We start from the raw sequence: 20,181 nt of genomic DNA, 5'->3' as shown, positions 1-20,181 counted from the left end.
CCTCCCATCCCTATGGGGTGGGACAGCTGACTCAATTTTATTGTAGGTTCTCTGCGTTTCTCACCAAGTTTGCCAATGAGACCCTGGCCATAGAAAAAAAGCCTTAACTCAGAGCTTTACCAGCTCCGGTTGCTGTCCCTGCAAAACAGACAGGCCCTAGATTATGTTTTAGCCTCCCAGGGAGGGGTGTGTGCCTTTATTGGGAGTTAATGTTGTACTTATGTCCCGGAAAACTCACAGGGCATTAACAAGCATGTCCTGTCGGCCGAACAGGCTTTCGAGCAGTGGAAGGCCCAGGAACAGGAACCCACTCTGTTTGATACCCTCTGGAGCTGGCTCCCTAGCCTAGGGGGCTTGGGAGGTGGTCTTGTCCGCCTCCTGCTTACTGGTCTCGTACTTTGTTTCCTCACCCTAGCTCTCTTCTCATGCCTGAAATGTTTAATGGTTAAAGTATTTACCACCTCTAGAAGTCAAGACACCTCCTTTTTCCCTTTAATGAATGATCCTAAGACCATGGCGTTAAATCACATTTTGTCCTCAAATTATGAGAAAACTCAAGCCGGTGCCTTTTGAGTGTTCTCAGAGGAGGGAGTGGTGTCACTAGGCATCACCCTAGGTAACTTGGGGGGGTGGAAGACCACGAGAGTCGATGAAGCCCCCCCGCTCTAGGCCAAAGTGAACCAAAGCCCCTGCATGTTAAACTTTACTAACCTCACAGGCCAGCAGCTGGGAAGCGATAGTAATAAGGCCTGCATGCTTCTGGCTGAAAGGCAAGATAACAGATCAAAGGGAAAAGGACAAGATAACGGTTCAAAGAAGAGTTACTAACGAGCTAGACTTATAGCCGCCAAGATGACTTAACTGCTTAAATGTAATTGCTACTGCTTAATGTAACTGCTACTGCTTAATGTAACTACTGCAGAGGGAGGAAGGGGAAGAAGGGGTGGAGGTAGGAAAGGGAAAAAAAAAAGCATAAAAAGGGAAAAACTGCTTGTCTCAGTGCGCTTGATTTGAGACGTGCTGGTCTCCTAGTGCCTATTCAGAGCTCTTGAATAAACTTGTCTGCTTCTCCACCCTGGTGTGTTCATTGGCACAAAGCACACAGAGCAACGAACCCCGCTGTTGCCCCCTCGGGCCCTCTGTGCCGGCAACAATCTGGCAGCTAGATCAGCCTGTTGTCCTATTCAGTTCTCTCAGATTTGCACACACAATAGTAAAGAGGTTGTTGAGATGGGTTTTTTTGTTGTTTTGTTTGTTAAAAGTCTACTATGAATTTTCTAACTTAACTTGCCCTGTGTTGGACTTAAATCTTTTCCTTCCATGGAGTCAACTTTTGAACCTCTTGGAGCATGGTTTTCAAAGATTATGGTGGCAAGACCAGGGGAAAAAACTTCTTTCTTCGGACACGTCCTTGGGCCCTTACTCCTTATGGGCCCTTACTCAAGATGTTCAATCTGTGAGACAGCACGTCTGCAGCTGTGACCTTACTCTACAGTTACCAGTTTGGGCACCAAGAGCACATGCACTGCAGAAAGAGAGACTCATCTATACAATCTACTCAGACAACTCCAGTGATTAAAGCTTTAGTTAACTCAATGAAAAATCCCTGACAGAGTTTCATTATCTCAACTCAATTTAATTTGCAGTTCTCTCCTTCAATGGGAGCTGCCATCTTAGCATTTGCTACTTTAAACTACTTCAACTGTGACACCTATCAGCCTTAAATCCAACCAGGTGAAGTGCTATGATCATTAAAGCAACAAACTAAGCCAAACACAAACACTGCAGCACAATTGTGCATCAACACCTTGTGCTCATCTAGCTTTTAAATTCCCTGAGTTTGTCTTTAGTGTTTAGCCTCCCCAGAGCAGGGACCCTGCCTTACTCCAAGTTCTGCACAGCAAACTGTTAGGACTGTTACACACTTCAGTAAATGTAGGAGGAGAGGAACTGGGGTATAGTCTAACTGCAACTAACAGCATGAACTTAAAGGGGAAAGTTTGCAACATTTAATTAGGAATCTGTGGAAAGGTCTCTAAAGGAAACTCACGAAAGTCACTTCAATAGCTATACATTTTTAAAAACTAGACTGGACAAGATGCTAAGAAATTCTTAGAGGGACAGATAGATAATGAGTGGGGTTGGGTAGCCCAATAGGTCTTTACCATCTCCAATAGCTGTGTGTATGAATTTGCCAGATATTTTTATTTTAAGAACTGTTGCAAACAAGATGCCGTGGGTCTTTGGAGAATGAGTTTTCTGACAAACAGACTCGAGATCATCCGAGCTTTTCTAGACTATCCAGGCTATCTTCATAATCTGTGTGATTATGCACAGCTAAGAGAACTAAGAGCGTGACTAGACAGACACTATTTTCTCCATTGGTTCTATCTATCTGCTCGTTGTGAGGGGTAGATTAAAATGCAGAAGAATATCGCTATGCTGTTTCTACTCGAGAAAAGAAACTGGAAAACAGTGTTCCTTAAAGGTCCAGGATATTTGGCAACTCACAGGGAAAATTGGTGATACATCAGAAAAAGACAATGCTTTCATCTAAATTATGCCTGTGGAATCTCACCATGGCCCCTATGTAAATAGTACCACACACTTAAAAAAAAGGGAAAGTGTTAATATTCACATAGCTGAGAAGATGCAAAGCAAGTCTGGATTTAATCTAACCAGGGTTTAACAACACACAGCACTTAACACGGCATTTCCTCTTTTTGCTGCTTTATTCATTAATACATCATTAAAACAAACTTTTTCCTCCCTACCCCCTCCCTGCCCCCAAGCCAACCACATTGGTACAGTATTTGCCAAGGATACTATATATATATTACTTCAGTGTTTTTTATCCATTACAAATTATAGTACATTCTGAACTTTCCTACTAATATTGCCATACCACACTGAACGACTTAAAATAGATACCACTGGATGAAATTGGAGCGAAATCATACATCTTAAGGCTGATTATTTAAAACAGACTTTTTCGGTTCCTAAAATTCATTTAAGTTACATGATACAGTTTGAGGCGTGTTTTCATAGTGGAATCAACTCAAGAGAAAAGCATTAATTATAATCTAATTCTTCATCCTGCAAAGTCTGAGGGTTTATCTACACAAACACTTCGTTTGCAGCAAGCTGAGGTGTAAATCTAGAGTGCATTAGCCTACCGCACGGTCGTAAACCTGGTGGACCCTACTGGCACACTAAACGTTCCCTAGTGTGCTTTAATTTACTCCAATTCTAAAGTAAGTTATATCAAAGTGCACTAGGGAACTTTTAGTGCTAGTCAGTAGGCTCCACACAGACAATAGATTCATATCCCAGTTTGCCACAAACTAAGTGTTTGCGTAGACAAGCCCTTAGATTCTGTGCTTACATTTTATCAAGATTCTGAAGGAGATAGGGTCAGATTTTCAAAAGGCATTTAGGCACCTTAAAGTTGCAGAGAGGCACCTGGGTAGGATTTTCAATTGCAAAAATTTATTTTAATGGATTTAGGTGCCTAATCTGCTAACCTTTGAACATCCCACTAGGCACCTATCTGCATCTTTAGGCCCTTAAATACCTTTGTAAATCTGGCCCCAGGATTTCATAACTGCAATGATATATGACAAGACAGCCCAGGGGGGGAGAAACATATCAGTAAATGTGGTAATAAAAATGATGGAGAAAACATAAATATAGTAGTATGGTGAACTGATTTAGGTTTAGTTTTAATCCAACTAAAAGCTTTACCCAGTCTAACAGCCCTTCTCTTCACACGCATTAAGTAGAACCATAAATGCTGTCTTTTGTAAACACATTCTACTTCTGTGTTATTCCTCAATTTTCACTTAGCCAGCCACCTGGAAAACTCCATTGTTCTAAGGGTTAGAGACACTTTTTCTCATCTCTCTCATTAATTTTCATGGACAAATCCTTTCATGGGCTAATTCAAGTACAATACTTAACTTCTGACCACATTTTTACATACACACATGCACAGCAAGAGAGCACAGTTTTCAGATTAGTTATAGTGTTATATATTAGTTATATAGTATTTAGCAGTCTCTCTCTCAGGGTTAGTTTTCCAATTTTATTTAAAATTTAAACTCCTCATTCTGCAAACCCATATGCTGATATGTGTATTAAGGTTAATAAACCATAAAGTAGATTATTACTCTAAATTTCAAGGGCTTAATAATATGGTTTTACAAATTTAAGTATTTCAGCCTCATTTTTCCACCAAGTCAGTTTTCTGGATTTTTTGGATGATGACATCTCACTGCTGTTTCTTGTGATCCAAACAGCAGCAGAATAGCACATGAACATCACAGCACATACCTGGAAGTAACAAGCATCATGCCACACTAGAGTGAGAGTCCTCCCAGCGTTCACAACGCTTTTTGCAATGAGTGCAGTAACACTCACAGTCACTGCAGAAATTGGCAAAAAAAAGACTCCCTCCTTTCATGACCCTATTAAGGGGTAGGAAAGGATGGTCCTCTCTGCTTCTCTATGCACACTGTTCTCCCTGTTCCTCTGAAGGGGTTAAAGGTTGCAAGTGCTTCCCCAGGGGTCAACCCTTTGGTCCTATCGTTCTCTACTACCTTGGATAGGGTCTGTGGGCCTCTGTCCTGCCCTATAAGGTTTCGGCTCCCACTGTTTCATGTCCCACTCCTCCTTCCCCCAGTTCTGCTCTTCGCTCCATGGCCTGCGAAGTGGTCGGGTGTGGAACGAAGTGTTCCCTCTGGTCCTGATCGTCTCTCGTCGCTCAATGAACCTCCAACCATTTCATCTCCCACGTTCTCCCAACTCCTCCCTTCCACAGTCTGGTTCTGGTACTGCTCCCTCCACACAGAATCCCTGCGAGTCTCACTAATCTTTCCCTCGTCCAACAAGGGATAGAACAGTGGTGGAAGTGGGCAAGGAATCACCAACAGGGAACTGAAATAATCTGTCTTGACCTTACATCATAACAGTCCTGTGGGAAAGGTCTCCTGGGGTCCACTGCTCCTTTCCAACCTGATGCAGGTGTTTGAAAAGAAGCCACTGGTGGCACTAATTCCACTCCCTCCACAAGAGGAGAGAGGAACAGCAATCACAGGAGGCAAGAAAACTACCCATCCCTCCAAAGGGAAGAAGGAGACAATGAAGCAGACTGGGAACCAAATGTTTTCTCTCCCAGCCTTCCTCACCACCATGAATGGCAGAGTTGGTGGCCCTACTCATATATACACAGAAAAGCAGGAGAAGACAAGTTACTGAAGTTTACTTAATGTGAATTGAGCGGGGAAGGGGGGGGTGTAAAAGTGGTGGTAGTGGTGTACAAGTGCAACTGACATGAAGCAATGCGGATCATTGGGCCAACAGAGAGTTTCTTCTCTCTGAACAGCATACTTCTCTATATGTCCAGTTTAAGGGAAGAATGGGTCTTGAATCGATTGTTCAGCTATTGGCACATACTGTCTTGACTGGCCAGAGAGAGTGGTACAGCTATGTAAAGAGAGGCCACAGCCATATAATTTATCTGAATCCAAGAAACAAATTATTTCTAGAATGTCAGAGAAAGAAAAATGAATATATACTCATTTCTGCATGACAGCAAATCAAGCGAAAGACAATAAGACAGCAAGAGATATTTAGAGTGGAGGCATCATAGGCATTTTTCATTTTTGCCAGTTTAAATATCCTGATAATTTTACTGAAGTTTCCATATATCTTCCCCTTTACAATCTCCAGGGAACAATGGAGGACAAATATTATGAGCCTAGTAAAACAGTGTATATGTGAAGGGTTTAGGGCTGGTATTTTCCAGGTGACACCAAGGAGTTAAGACACCAAATTCCCATTGAAAAGTCAGATTTCGGTGCCTTACTCCTTCAGGTGACTTTTAAAGCACCAGCTATATTATATTGTATATACACATGAGACACATACTATTCTTAGTCCACAATTTAAAAAAAAATACAAATTAGGAAACAAGGTTAGCATGCCAAGTACCAAACGAAGAACTATTTAGCTTATTTATAGAAAAACGTCAAAAGTTGATTTCAGGACATAATGCTACAATTTATAAAATTGCCACCAAGCAATAAAATATAATAATTTTCAAAATAGTGTAGGTTACACATTACCCAAAATGCATACTCTCTTACCAGCCAATAATGATTCCTGTTCAACTTCTAATCCATGAAGCAACTGGATCAAGTGGACAGACACTTCAATCAGACCCAAATTCCTATTATATGGTTAAAAGAAAGAGGGAGTTTAATTTTAAACCTCCTAAGGGAAAAGAAAAAAAGAAAAAACTGTCTGGAGTTACATCGCAAAACATCACAGATTGATCCTAATCTCACTGAAGCCTCTCACCTGACTTCAGTGGATGCAGAATCAAGCACCACAGACAAAGTCATATTGGGGAGGACCTGGGTCTCTGACACTTGTAAACAAAACGTTAACTTTTCATTTCAGACTGTTCGCATAACCATACTTTCAGTTCTGAGCTAAAAGTTTGCAGTTTCATGTCCCTCACAAGGATTTGGGTTTTTATACCCACCCGATGCATGCTGGGTAGATGTCAGTGCAGCAGGTGCATATTTGGGATGGAGTGGGGCTCAGTATTGTTAGAGATGCTGTCTTTCAGATCAGTCTGTTGTGTTAATCCCTGGAACCTCTCCAGGTGGATATTAGAGATTTGTATTACTTTTCAAACACATTAAGGGATAACCCCAGTTCCATGGCTGACACTTCCTCATTCAATAAGTTCTAAGGATATCACAGGCTATGTGTGAACTGGTTTCAATGCACAATAGCTACTTCATTTGTCTATAGTCACTGCACTACCACTAAAACAATAGGGAGTTATTATTTGTATTACCTAGGATTACTATTTGTAGCACCTCGGATCCCTAATAATTATGGAGCAGGACACCATTGGGCTAGATGCAGTTCAAAGAAAAGGCACCGTATAAATTCACATTTTATCTTTAAAGAATGAATTGCTTGCACTATCATTATTTTTGTTGTAATTTACCTTTATATGGAATGTACAATTAATGTTTTTGTATAGTCATATGCTACATTATATCTTTTCCCATTCTACTCATAGGTCCCAACCCAAAGGTCATTCCTGAACGAGACTGACCAGCCCACTGTGTCCTCAACTCCCCCCTTAAAAACAAACCCGGCTACACTATACACCATTGGCTAAAAGGAAAGCAGTAAAAGCTCATCTGACGGTGTACCCCTTCCCTTCTGAACCACCAGGGACAACTACCTTTGCAGTCCACCACTTGTACACCTCAATGCTCTGAATAGTACCATAAAGCATTACCATCGGAACAGCTTACTTATCATGTGTCATATAAAATGATGCTTACTGAAACCAGATTCAGTCTTTTCCCTCTTTGAGCTTCAAAAATCCAGATTTGTTAGAATTTAGTTGGGCATTTCTATAATTAAATGGAAATATTTTCATAAAGTAAAACTTCAGATAGTTTAAGTAGTTATGAAATATGCCATCAATGCCCCAGTATATTATGCACTACCATTAACTATCAGGGTTTTAAAATACCAGACAAAAATGGCTCAAATCAAATTAAGAACCAAGGGGTTAATTCATTAGGAAATATTCAAAACCATGGAATAAGGGCAAGGAAAATTCCAGGTGGTCATGGATCCTAACTCTAGTTCAGAGGGAGGAATGGAAGACCACCAGCTCAGAGCTTGCCAGAAAAGACAATTAGAGTCAAAGTATTCAAACAGTTCCATAATCAGAAGTTACCCTGGAGGCAGAGAACTTGTGCCAGTAAGCTCTCCACCTCCCATGGAGCACACCACTCTCTTCAGTGAGCAGTGCAAACAGGAATATTTAAGAATCTGTAAATTTAGCTCCAAGCTGAATATTTTTTTTTAAATGTTGTCATTTCTGCATATGTTTTCAGTGACAACTTGGGCCCCTTTAAACTAGGTTTTAAAGCAAAGAGGAGTCCATATGTATGAAACATGAGTTTCTTTGCAGTGAGCCAAGTGAACAAAATGACTTAGGAAGAATGAAGTGACAGCCTCCAGATACTTTCATCCAAGGCTCTTATTTGTTTCAAACCCTTAGAATTCCTTCCTGAAAATCCTTAGTTAAGTATTAGCCTGATTTTAAATACCATCAAAAAGGTTTAAATTTCTAAACCCCGCATATTGCAAACTTGACACCAAATTCCGCTGATCATTTTCCCTCCATCCACAATTCCTGAACATTTAATCCTGAACAAACTGTGCCTTTATGGCAATTAAAAAAATCACTATGGGCCACACTGTGGCCCATCCCAAGTGTCTCCCAGGATATTTAAGGAGCAGAAGGCTACGCACACTGCCCGTGTACATGGGGATTGTGGCAAAGCCAAAATAGACCTCTTCGAATAATCCCTACTATGCAAAAGGTGCCTTTACATATGTAGCCAAGCTACAGCAAGTTTGGCTATTAGAATTCAGTTTCTTGTCAAAATGCATCAACTCGCATTAATTGGCTGCTGAGGCTATCATCAGTCTGGCACAGAGATGCAACCATTGGAGGCAACATCTTTTTTCTTACTCACTGAATAACAGACTCAATAATTAACTCCTACACGGACACTAAACATAACTTCATAGCTAGTCAATGGTCCTCTTAGGTGTACACATCATAGGAGACACCATCAGCCCTGGCAGCATTTTGAGTAGAACTGAACAAATAATGGATTTTTTGGTTCAAGGGAGGAAGAGCCAACAAAAAATATCCAGTTCAATTTGAACCAAACCCATTTTTTAATTTTTGTTGTCAAATCAAGGACTCGACAAAATTTCATTTGGAATCAACCCCATTTTTTCAGATTGACTTGAAATGATTGAGTTTTTCCAGTGTTTTTCACCCTGTTTTGTGAAGGATGAAAAAGACGTAGCTTTTCCCAATCTAGGTTGAGGTATGCTGACAAGAAGAAACTTGCACGGTCATTGCTATTCTTGTTCCAGGGATACAGGGAATACTTCATTTCTAAGTGCTGCTAACTGACATCATCAACCTGTACTGAAATTCATTGTAAAAACATTTTTTTAAAAACACAACTTTGAGTTTGGACTCCCAAACTGCATTTCTATAACTCATAGTAAATTTACAGAAAATATATACTACCACTTTCCTCGCTTTTAAAATATGCCATCACACAACTGTGTGCTTCTTATGTTTACACCGCTACCTCAATATAACGCGACCCGATAACACGAATTCGGATATAACGCGGTAAAGCAGTGCTCCGGGGGGGGCGGGGCTGCGTACTCAGGTGGATCAAAGCAAGTTCAATATAACGTGGTTTCACCTATAACGCGGTAAGATTTTTTGGCTCCCAAAGACAGCGTTATATCGAGGTAGAGGTGTACTTTACTCCTGGGGGAATTCTGCACCAAAAAATTTAAAATCTACATACAATATTTTAAAATTCTGCATATTTTGTCAAAATAACACCATATAATCATACCAGTTTCAATTATTTTGGTAATTCATTTCAAAATACCTGTCAGCAAGTATGTATGTAACAATACAAACAACAAAAAAGATTCAGGAAATGTTTTTTTGACAATCAGATTCCTACTAGGCATATTAATACAGAACTTTGAGTAATAATCAATTTAAACTACAATACAGAACCATATTTCCCGCACCCCTCAGAAGCAATGCAAAGGCTTGGGACAGTCAGGGGTAACAGAGGAGCTGAGGGAGAGGAAACTAATTGCTGGGACGAAGCCTGGGTGTAAACTTGGAGGGTTGTTGGGTATGGGTCGGAAAAGTATGGAACAGGGGTTTTTTTGGGGGTGGGGGAGGGATTTTTAGGGAGCTTCCCCCATTCAGACCCTGCCTGACCCCTAGCCTCTCCCATTCAGTCAGGCACATCTGCCCCTGTCCCCATGTGTCCCTGCACGCCTTGTCCAGGTGTCCCTCCATCCCAGACACCCATTCCCTCCCATCCCCATATGTCCCGGCACCCTTCCCCCGTCTCCATGTAGCCCTACACCCCCTTAGCCAGCCCCCTCCCCCATCTCCATGTGTCCTTGCACTCCCTCCCCTCTGTCCCCATGTGTCTCTGTGCCCCACTCAGTCATCCCTTCTCCCACATAGCCCTGCACCCCCTCCCCGTGTTCATGTGTTCCTGTACCCCCTCATCCAGTCCCTTCCCCTAATCTCCATGTGCCCCTCCCCTCTGTCCCCATGTCTCTGTGCCCCCCTCTCAGCCATCCACCTTACCCCATGTAGCCCTGCACCCTCTCCCTGTGCCGGTGTCCTTACACTCCCTCAGCCAGCCCCCTCCCCTCATCTTCATGTATCCCTGCACCCCGTCCCCATGTGTCTCTATGCCCCCATTCAGCCACCCCCATGTGGCCCTACACCCCCTTTCCTGTCTCCATGTCACCCTGCATCTCCCTCCCCCCGTGGCCCTGCACCTCCAATCCCATTCAGCCCCCACCCCAGTCTGTCCTCCCCCACTAGCCCTTATGAGCCCATCTATGATCCTCCAGCATCCCCATGCTATCTGTCTCCCGACCTGGCCCGACACGCACTGTGAAGAAGGCACTGCAGGCTCTCTCTCTTCTCTCGTAGCTGGGGCTAGCCAGGAGCAGCTGCTCTGTTCTAGCACCACAGCGCCCTCTGGTGGGCAAAAGGCAGAACTGCAGCAACTTTCCAGCAGAAGCTATTTTCTGCACACCAAAAAATAAATAAATAAATATATATATATATGCGCAGCACATAAATTCTGTGCATGCGCAATGGCGCACAATTCCTCCAGGACTAATAGTTCATCTGTGCAACTATATTCATTTATTCAGGCCCCTAGCAAATAGACTGTAATTATGGAAAGTGTGTGTTAGATGATATGTTTTTTATAAAACTTCTAAATCTTCATTTTTAAATACACAAACTTTTTAAATTACTTTAAATAAATATCGAAGATTTAACTCTAAGAATCTGGAAAATATTTACAAACATGACTAATAATTTCACCTAAATTTTTATGTTTCAGAATTTTAGATGCATTTGTGCTTAATTGTTGTGGTGGGAAATAAGGCAACAACCCTTTAAACATTTTGTTGAGTGAAAAGAAGACTACAGTAGTTTGAGAATGTCTGAATAGTTTGCTGTCATAGGATGCAACCACAAAATATTATACAACGCTCATTTTGGATTCTAAGTAAACACTACAGCCTGAAACATTTAAAATGAGGAAGCAGCAATACAGAACATATTTAAACAATCATTTATTGCTATTACCAGGAAATTCCATTTACAGCCTTTTTCAGTTATGCAAGTCTTTAAAAAAAAAATTATCAGACGCAACATCCTCATCTAAACACTATCACAGTATTTATGGAGTTCTGTTATTTAACTTCATCTATTCTGCCCCAATATAGGACAATTGCTATCTCGTATAGAATACTATATCTCAGCAATTCAGTAAAGTCAGATTTGAAAAGTCCCAGAAAGAGTAATTTTTGAGATTTTGAACACCAGTTTCACATAATCCAGCAACCTTGATATAGCTATTTTCTGGCTAGCTTTTACGGTTTAACTAGCTAAATTTTTAACAGCATTTGAAAATGAGAAGTACTGTAAGAGCAAAGTATTACCGGCTCTTTAACATTTATTTTTACAGTTTTTTGCAAATCCAGAGTGGATGACTGACAATCTAAGAAATTAAAACTAAATTCTGCTTGAAATACACCCATGCAACCTGAAATAAATGGAGATGAGACTACATAATTGAGGGCAGAATCCAGAACTTCACATCCATTAATATTAGACTAACAGTCCACATTTGTGGAAGTGTACAATTTATTCCAGATAGCACACACAAATATTGAATGTATTTTGTCATACTCAAGATGTAAACCTACATGTATTAAAAAAAACATTAAATCATCCTTCATTTCAAAAGTCAGCTAAAGTTGCTGACTTCTAAGAATATATTCCCTATCATATCATTTACAAAACCAATCCACTTGGAAGCTAAAAAATTAAAGTTAACATCATAAATATTATACTGATCACAAAATCAACTTCCATTATTCAGAGGATAAAGAAATGAATATTTTCATCACAATCCAGCAACCTTAACTCTGACATATGAATTTTTATAATTATTTTAATCTAAATATTTTCTTAAAGAATTCTGTTAAGTGGGAAATATCAGTTAATATACTTACAAGTCAAATAAGAACACAACAGGGTAAAATAAAAGATAAAGCACCAAAACAATTTAAACTCTCTAAAATTTGTGTATGTTAATAAGGATCATAACTATACCTCATAACATCTTGATTCTTGGCACACCGAACACAGGCATTCCGTAGACATCTGAAACATTCTGCTATAAGCAGCAGACATGTGTCTAGAGTTATCAGTTCCATGGAATCCTTGCAGGCCAATTCCATTTCACATGAGGCTTTAGTCAAGATTTTCAGGAGACTCTGGAACATACTTTCTTCTGCCATTTCTCTGAAATAAAGTATAACTGCAGTGAGTAAAGGAGGATTATAAATAGGGTGGGGAAATATTGGTTAGACAAGAAAATCTCTCATGAAGCTTATTATTCAAGTCATGTTCATTTAAAATTTAACATTGAAGAGTTGACATAATACTGTAATATATTTCTGCAATAAGAAAACTTAACCGTCATGACATACCAAAGCTTTGAGTAGAGGGGACTCACTATTAAGCGTTAGAAAAATCCAAAAGGCCCATACTAATTTTTTAAGTTATATAAAGTGAACTCTCTATTCCTGTAAAACCTTGCCCTCCCCAGAAATCAAGGGCCTTATTTTAAGATATGCCAAACATGTACTTAGCAGAGTTAAAATAATTCTGCATTCCAGTTCATCATGAGGACTAAAAAAAAAACCACAACAACCTTGTGCATCGTGGAAAATACAAATTTTAGTCAGCACAGTGTAGAAGCCTTCATAAGTCTTAAGTGACACACACCTCTCACTATCCTTTCAACATAGCAAACAGCAATTACTGAGTACAGGTCATATACTGATTTAGTTTTCATGGAACTCTAAGAGACAACTCTCAGACCAAAAGCAGTCTAAGTCATCCTAACCACATACACTATTACTATATACACAAAAGATGCATAAGATCATTTAGGAACATAAGAATTAGGAATCAGCATACTGACTCAGACCAACTGTGTCCAGCACCAGATGTTTTAGAGCAGTGGCTTTCAACCTTTTTTCATTTGTGCACCCCTAAAAATTTTCAAATGGAGGTGCAGACCTCTTTGGAAGTCTTAGACATAGCCTGCAGACCTCCAGGGGTCTGCTGACCACAGGTTGAAAACCACTGCTTTAGAGGAAGGAACAAGAAACTACATAATAAAATAACCTGCCCAGAAAGAAGTTTCTCTAGTCCCAGAAAGTTAGTGGAAAGTTTATATCCTGAAACATGAAGATCTAGATCCCTGGTAATCCATTAAATGTTTAAAAGTGTTTAAATCTTACTAAGCCGTTGGTGTACATACCCTGTAACAGTGAATTCCACCAGTTATTATCCTTTTTTGTAAATATTCACTTTCTTTTACCAGTTTTAATTTATTGCCTTTCAACATCAATGGATGATCCCTGGCCCTGATATCTTCTGTGGTAACTTTAAGTGTGCATTCCCTGGTTTCTTCCTCCCAAATGTGAATTCAAGGATTTGAACTCTCACGTTCAAGAAGGGCACAAGGAAAACAGAGCACCATTGTGTGGTTGCAACCTTAACTCCACGTTTTCAAAAGCTTTCCATTAACTCCAATGGGCTTTGAATCAGGCCTATACTGATGAAACCAAGTTCTATAAGGGGCTAATACTGTACTTTCACGTAAAGAGCAAAGGAAAAGCATAATCTCAAAAAGTGTAGTGGTTAAGACATTGGAATGGAGCTCAGGGATCTGGGCTCAATTCCCAACCTCTTCCACAGACCTCCTATGTGAGTGAATGCAAGTCACAATCTCTCTACCTCAATTCCTCAACTCTAAAATGGGAATATTTTTTCTTCCCACCTTTTGTCTTTATTTAGTTTGTAAACTCTCCAATGCAAGATCTATTGTACTCTGTGCACGTGCAATGCACAGCACAACGGAGCTCCTATCTCAGTTGGGGCCTCTATGCATTACTGTAATGATTAATATGGAGCAAGGGACTTCACACGATGAGGAGAGCGATGGATGGAAGAGGCAGCTAGTTCAAGATTGACTACACCAACCTGCACTCCTGGGAATGCAAAGGGAGAAAAAATTACCTTGGTAAGCTAGACAAAGTAACTGCTAGAACAGGCGAAAAACTATGCAACTCTTGAGAATATCTTGCCATGATGTGGGGTCTAAAAAAAAAAGTTAGAAATTGTAATTATATGAGTGGAGGTTTCCTCCTATGTACAGGCCATTCCACTCTCACAAAGTTAAAGCAGATGAAGAGAATTGATGCTAAAATGTTATGCTGGAGCTTACACGCACATGACTCACAAAAGCAGCAAGCATAAATCTCCAGGTCGTCTGTCACACACAGATGTGTGAAAAGCTTCCAGAATATAGCTGCTGGCATATTTATTTATTTATTCAAAATTTATGTTTAGAAAGGGGATGAATGTGACAGATTAAAGCCAGTCAGTAATTCATATTTGATACATTATGAATTCTGGTGAAACTCTGCTACACAAGAAAGTGCAGCATGGTGTCACTTTAAGAACAGAGAATTTAACTCAATCCAACACCGCCAGCCAGATGCAGCTGACATGGAAAACCAGAATCCAGCCACTTTGACCCTTAGATGGATTTAAGGTGCACACAAGATCAAAGGAGCATTTAAATGCTACATCTTGAGAGAGGCAGTAGCAAAATACCTTCTGAGCTAAATACTGGGCCAAAAGGAGATAAAAATGGGGAAGAAATGTTAATCAACACAGGCGACAATAATCATGGTACATAAAGAGATTATGTTTCATTAATGTAATGCTTGACCATTTTTGGTGTAAGTATGACAGAATTCATTATCCCTGTCATACTTACACCAAAAATGGTCATGTCCCCATAAACCAAACCATCAATAAAAAAGTCACTCAATCAGTGTTAATAAGTTGAAGTACAGATAGCTGCAAAATAAAATATTTTATTTTACAATACAGTCAGTGCTATACATCTAGATGAATAACCTGTTCACAATCACTTTCTTTTGCGATCTTATATTTTGGTTGCCAGTTACTTTTGTTAATTGAGTTTTCAGATGTAACAACAAACAAACTAGTAACTAAGGGATATAAAACTGTGCACAATTTGCCCCTCAGTCATGAGAAAAGATAGGAAGGAAAGTGTTTCACTTGATCCACAAGAAGTTATTTTGTTTGGTTTTAAAATATGAAAAAAAAACCATGTATTTGACTAAGGCCTCCCACTGACAAGGACATGTGTTGCAACTACTGCCATTTACACACACAAAAATCCAGGAGATTATGCGATTTGGAGACTGATGTTCCACAGAATCTATAAATAAATACCTCCACACAAACATAGGAACGTTTTTCCAAACACTGAAGAGACAGTGTCTGGTAAAGGAGCACCCAACTGTATTCAATCCCACGTGTGACAGAGTCACATTTGCTCTGTTCAGTCAAGATGCCATACAGAGCCATTAACAGGGCAAGTGTTTAAGAGCAGTACACCAATTAAGTTACGCAAAAAATAAAAAACTTTCAGAGTCTGTTAGCAATTCCCTTTATTTTTACCTATGCCATGAGTTGGAATACCATGGAATACAATGTTTGGTAAATTTTCCTGAAGCTAATTTGAGCCACCCCTTTATAGTATACAATGGTCAATTATTTTAAATTGGTAAAAGACAAGCAAAAGTTCTAAGTACAGATTTTTGGTTTTGTTTTTGTTGTTTTTTTAAAGTGTACTCTAGCTGGTTGTATTTCAACAGTTACAAAAGGCTTTTCAATACAAATATAAAGGCTTATTCTGTTTGGCAAACTGCAGCTGCGCAGCATAGGAATTGTTCAGAAAGCCATTTTAACTGTTCACTGGATCATGAAATTCAAGCTATTGCGATAGCCTATATTATAAACAGAAATAAGAAGTTTTGATTAAAAGGATAATCTAAAAAATAAGAATTTTGTTCAGAAAAAGGTAGCACATCATGATTTTTTATAATATATTCTAGTAAAATATGAAGATCTGATTATTCTGCCAGTTTCCAACAAGCTATTTTAAATGCCAATATTTATAGGTTTTTCTATGTTGCTCCTCACTGTAGAATCTGAGCACCTGCCACACATTAATGGATTTATCTTCCCACTATTAACAAAATATGGAAGTTCATTCCATGTATGTGACAGTGAAGCACAAAGAGATAAATTAGTTTTATGGGTGCGTGCCAGTTCCAAAAGAAGAAAAAAAATACCATAAACGATGTGTCCAAGGTCACACAACAAGTCTGCAACAGATCCAAGTACAGAACCCAGATGTGGTTCCCAGTATAGGGCTTTACAATAACACCATCATTCCTCTCAAAGCAGTGCTCTTTCCACCGATTAAAAAGTATTTATGTGAAAATATTGCTAACCAAAGATACAAGTAACTATGTGCATAATCATTTTAAACAGAATGGGATGGTTGGGCAGGCTTAAATCAATTGTAAGAAGCCTGTTAAGAATAGTTTCTGCTACTACACTTGCCCCTAAGCCCCCCAGTCAACGTTTATGGGTTTACAATTTATTTATTTTTTTGGTGAGTGGGGTAAACTAAAGTTTTTCCTCTTTCCTGTTGCCATGTGAAAGGCCCACAAACATACAGGTAAAACAGTGACATTGACTATACTCAAAATGCTGTGGAATGTACAAAGTAAATGTGAAGAAAAATATTTTCCTGTAATCTGTTATTAAATATTTGTATTACCATAGCACCTAGGAGCCCTAGTTATGGACCAGGATCTCATTGTGTGTGGTGCTGTACAAACAGAACAAAGAAATGGTCCCTGCCCCAAAGAGCTTAATTTTTGATGCTACTTGTAATATTAGTAATTAAAAACTTCAGGCAGAAGTGTGATTTAAATTGCCATGTTCCTTTAAGCATCACCAAAACTTCATGCATTTCTGGTAAACCTATTACTTCAATAAATAAGAAAGTCACATTAAATTTTCTATATAGAGGTTCCTGCTCTCCCAGTCTTAGGTTCGCCCCCTTTTACGTGGAAGAATTTCTGTATTAAATTAACTTGTTCTTTTGCCTTTGTTATTGTGAGATGATGTCTACACCGTGCTCTGAAGTGTCTAGTTTGGGCTCATTCTGCTTTGCTCCAGTAAGTGTATCCATAGTCAAGAACACTCCACTGATAAAGGGCTACTCACTGAGGCCTGGTCTACACTAACCCCCCAAGTCGAAGTAAGGTACGCAACTTCAGCTACGTGAATAACGTAGCTGAAGTCAACATACCTTACTTCGAACTTACCGCGGTTCAGACGCGGTCCACACGCGGCACGCAGGCTCCCCGTCGACTCCGCGGTACTCCTCTCGTTGAGCTGGAGTACCGCAGTCGACGGCGAGCACTTCCTGGTTCGATTTATCGCGTCCAGACCAGACGCGATAAATCGAACCAGGAAGTTCGATTTCCAGCTGCCGAACTAGCAGCTAAGTATAGTCCAGCCCTGAGTGTGACCATGTTACTACCTCTTGGGAGGTGGATTACCTACGCCGACGGGAAAACCCATCCTGAAGCACTACAGTGGCGCAGCTGCACTGCTGTAGCATTTGAAGTGTATACATATCCTTAGATGCACAGCTTGGCTACGTTTTCTGTCTGAAACACATTTCTAGCGAAAAATGCAGATTTGCTGACAATGACACATTTTGTGAATTTGAGTTAGTTTTGCCAAATTGTTCATTTAGTGAAAAAAACAAAGAACGTACAAAAAAACCCCAAAACATTTTGTTTTGACATTTTCTAAATGTTTTGATTTTTTTAGTTCAATGACTTTTTCTAAATCTCCTTCAATTTTATCTTAAAAATTCAAAACCATTTAAAAATGCTCAAAAATTCAAAATGAAACGCTTTGTTTGACCCAAAATGATTGTGTTTCACAGTTTTTCAGAACCGCCATCAAACCAAACAATCTGTTATTTGTCCAGCTCTACTTAGATAAGTTCCCAAACAGCAGTATTTAAACACATGCACACACACAGGCAAATGAGACAAATTGTGAAAGTTGCCCATAGTCACACAAAGCAGCTGTGACGCAGCAGGGAATCAACCCTGCATCTTAAGCCCTGTTTCAGTGTCCTACGCATAAGACCAGATAAAAAACTAAGGAAGGATTTAACTAGCAATATTAGGTTTTGAAAAGGTTTAAAAAAAAAAAAAAAACATAAATTGTAGCATGTTAACACTTTGAACTGAGGACAAAATTCCCAGCTCACTAGTTCTGATCACACTAGCACACTAAAAATAGTGTGTAGCCACTGTGACGTGAATGGGCAGGACTAGCTAACCTAACTATTTCTAGTTTGCTAGCTCACATCAAGCTAGCATGCGTATGTTTCCTCCACTTTGGAAGTACACCCCCAGCTCAAAACATAGCCATATCCTAGGTTAGGGGAAGTGGAATTTGAACATATAAGCTCAAGAAAATGAATTTAAAAAATAACATGTAGATATGTTAGATTTTTAACACAAACATACGAATAACCTACTTTTTTTATCTTCAACATATGAGTTACAGGATTAGGGGGGACACTAGTTTGTAACTGGATCCACATGGGTCAACCCTTGCACCCAAACAGAGCCACTGAAGCCAATGCAGCTCTACATCAGTGCAAGAACCTGCTCATATGGATCCCATTACATGAAAACTAAAATAAAAATAATCACAATTCTGTCTGAATTTTCTTTAACTACATGCCTTGTGTAACATTTAAGATAATAATAAAATGAAGAGATGTCTTTTTTCCATTTGTTTAATTTCTACAAAAGTTGTCAATTTCACTTTCTAATCTTTCTTTGCACAGGCACACCATCATTCTGGATTGTAACAAGCATGCTCTTGCCACCCACTCAAAGGCCTTGTCTACATTTGGATTTTAGCTACTAATGTTGCAGCACTGATGCAAACCACTAGCACGGACACAATTTGCACTGCTGCAGTTTACCCCAGCTTCACACCTGTGCTGCTCTGTGCTCTGGTGTAAGCTGTGTCTACAGTAGTGGTCTGCACCAGTGGCTAAAACCCCACCTAGACAAGGCCTAATAGTAATGAAGGTAGCCCTTGGAGAGAAAGATGTGGTTGCTACTGTCTCCCTGAACCAGAGACCATGCAGGGAACAGAGACAAGTGGAGACAGAGAAGCATACTCTCCCTCACTCCCAGGATCCATGCACAGAGCAGAGAGTACAGGTGCGGGAAGCTATATTTCCCTTACCTATCAGACCCCAAACCATGTGTGATGGCTCGCAGGCCACACGTCTGCTTCATTAGCAAGGGGCCTAGCAGAAGAAGAGAAGCCCATCTTCATTTCACAGATCATTCCAAGTGACCAGGAAACACATTACTGCTGTAGAGCATTAGAGAAGATAGGGTTGCAAGAGCACCTGCAAGGGATCACCAGTATATGTCTGGTCCTGTTTTCCTCAGACCCACTCAGTGACCCACCCAGACGCTGGCAGGAAAGCAAAGCACAATGAAGATAAGAGTTTAAGAACTACAACAACAGCTGTTGTGAGCTTTATAGCCTGACATGCAGACTTGGTTTTTAAGTTACATGATTTCAAAGCACCCCCTTCAATGGGGAGCCAGAAAGCCCTGAAACCAGACATCACTGCACAGGTGACAGGATTATCTCTAGTCTGTGGCTACCTGGAGAGGGCGGGAGGATTTAAACTAATCTTGAAAATCAGGCACAGACCCCTCTGCCTCCAGTTACAGTCTCACCAGTACTCCCAGTCCCCCCACACACAGACAGCTCCGACACTGCACTGGCCCAACATCTGCCCCAGCCCCACACACCCCTGTGGCCAGGAACAGACCAGCTCCCCGCATCCAGAGCAACACACACACACACACACCAGGCACACCCTCGTACACGTACACACACAGCCCCTCCCCGCCCCCCAGTACATGTACACACACACCCCATAGCCC

General features: G+C 40.2%; 1 protein-coding gene across 3 annotated transcripts in view; it reads right to left on the bottom strand.

The window, feature by feature from the left end:
* Positions 1-20,181, bottom strand: part of ATXN10 (ataxin 10) — a 171,568-nt gene that overhangs the window by 150,768 nt on the left and 619 nt on the right. For 2 of the 3 annotated variants that reach the window (XM_026652251.2, XM_026652250.1), the window contains exons 2-3: positions 12,317-12,508; positions 6,147-6,229 (exon numbers count right to left, since the gene is read on the bottom strand). In XM_026652251.2, coding sequence (XP_026508036.1) covers positions 6,147-6,229; positions 12,317-12,508 — 275 coding nt within the window. Of the gene's footprint in view, positions 1-6,146; positions 6,230-12,316; positions 12,509-14,311; positions 14,375-20,181 lie in introns of those variants that run through there. The other variant, XM_026652249.1, reaches the window with a different exon arrangement.

The sequence above is a fragment of the Terrapene carolina genome, unplaced genomic scaffold, assembly GCF_002925995.2.
Source record: "Terrapene carolina triunguis isolate 2854851 unplaced genomic scaffold, T_m_triunguis-2.0 Scaffold112, whole genome shotgun sequence".
NCBI lineage: Eukaryota > Metazoa > Chordata > Testudines > Emydidae > Terrapene > Terrapene triunguis.
The sequence above is the reverse complement of the archived record's forward strand: the minus strand, read 5'-3'. Positions and strand labels throughout refer to the sequence as shown.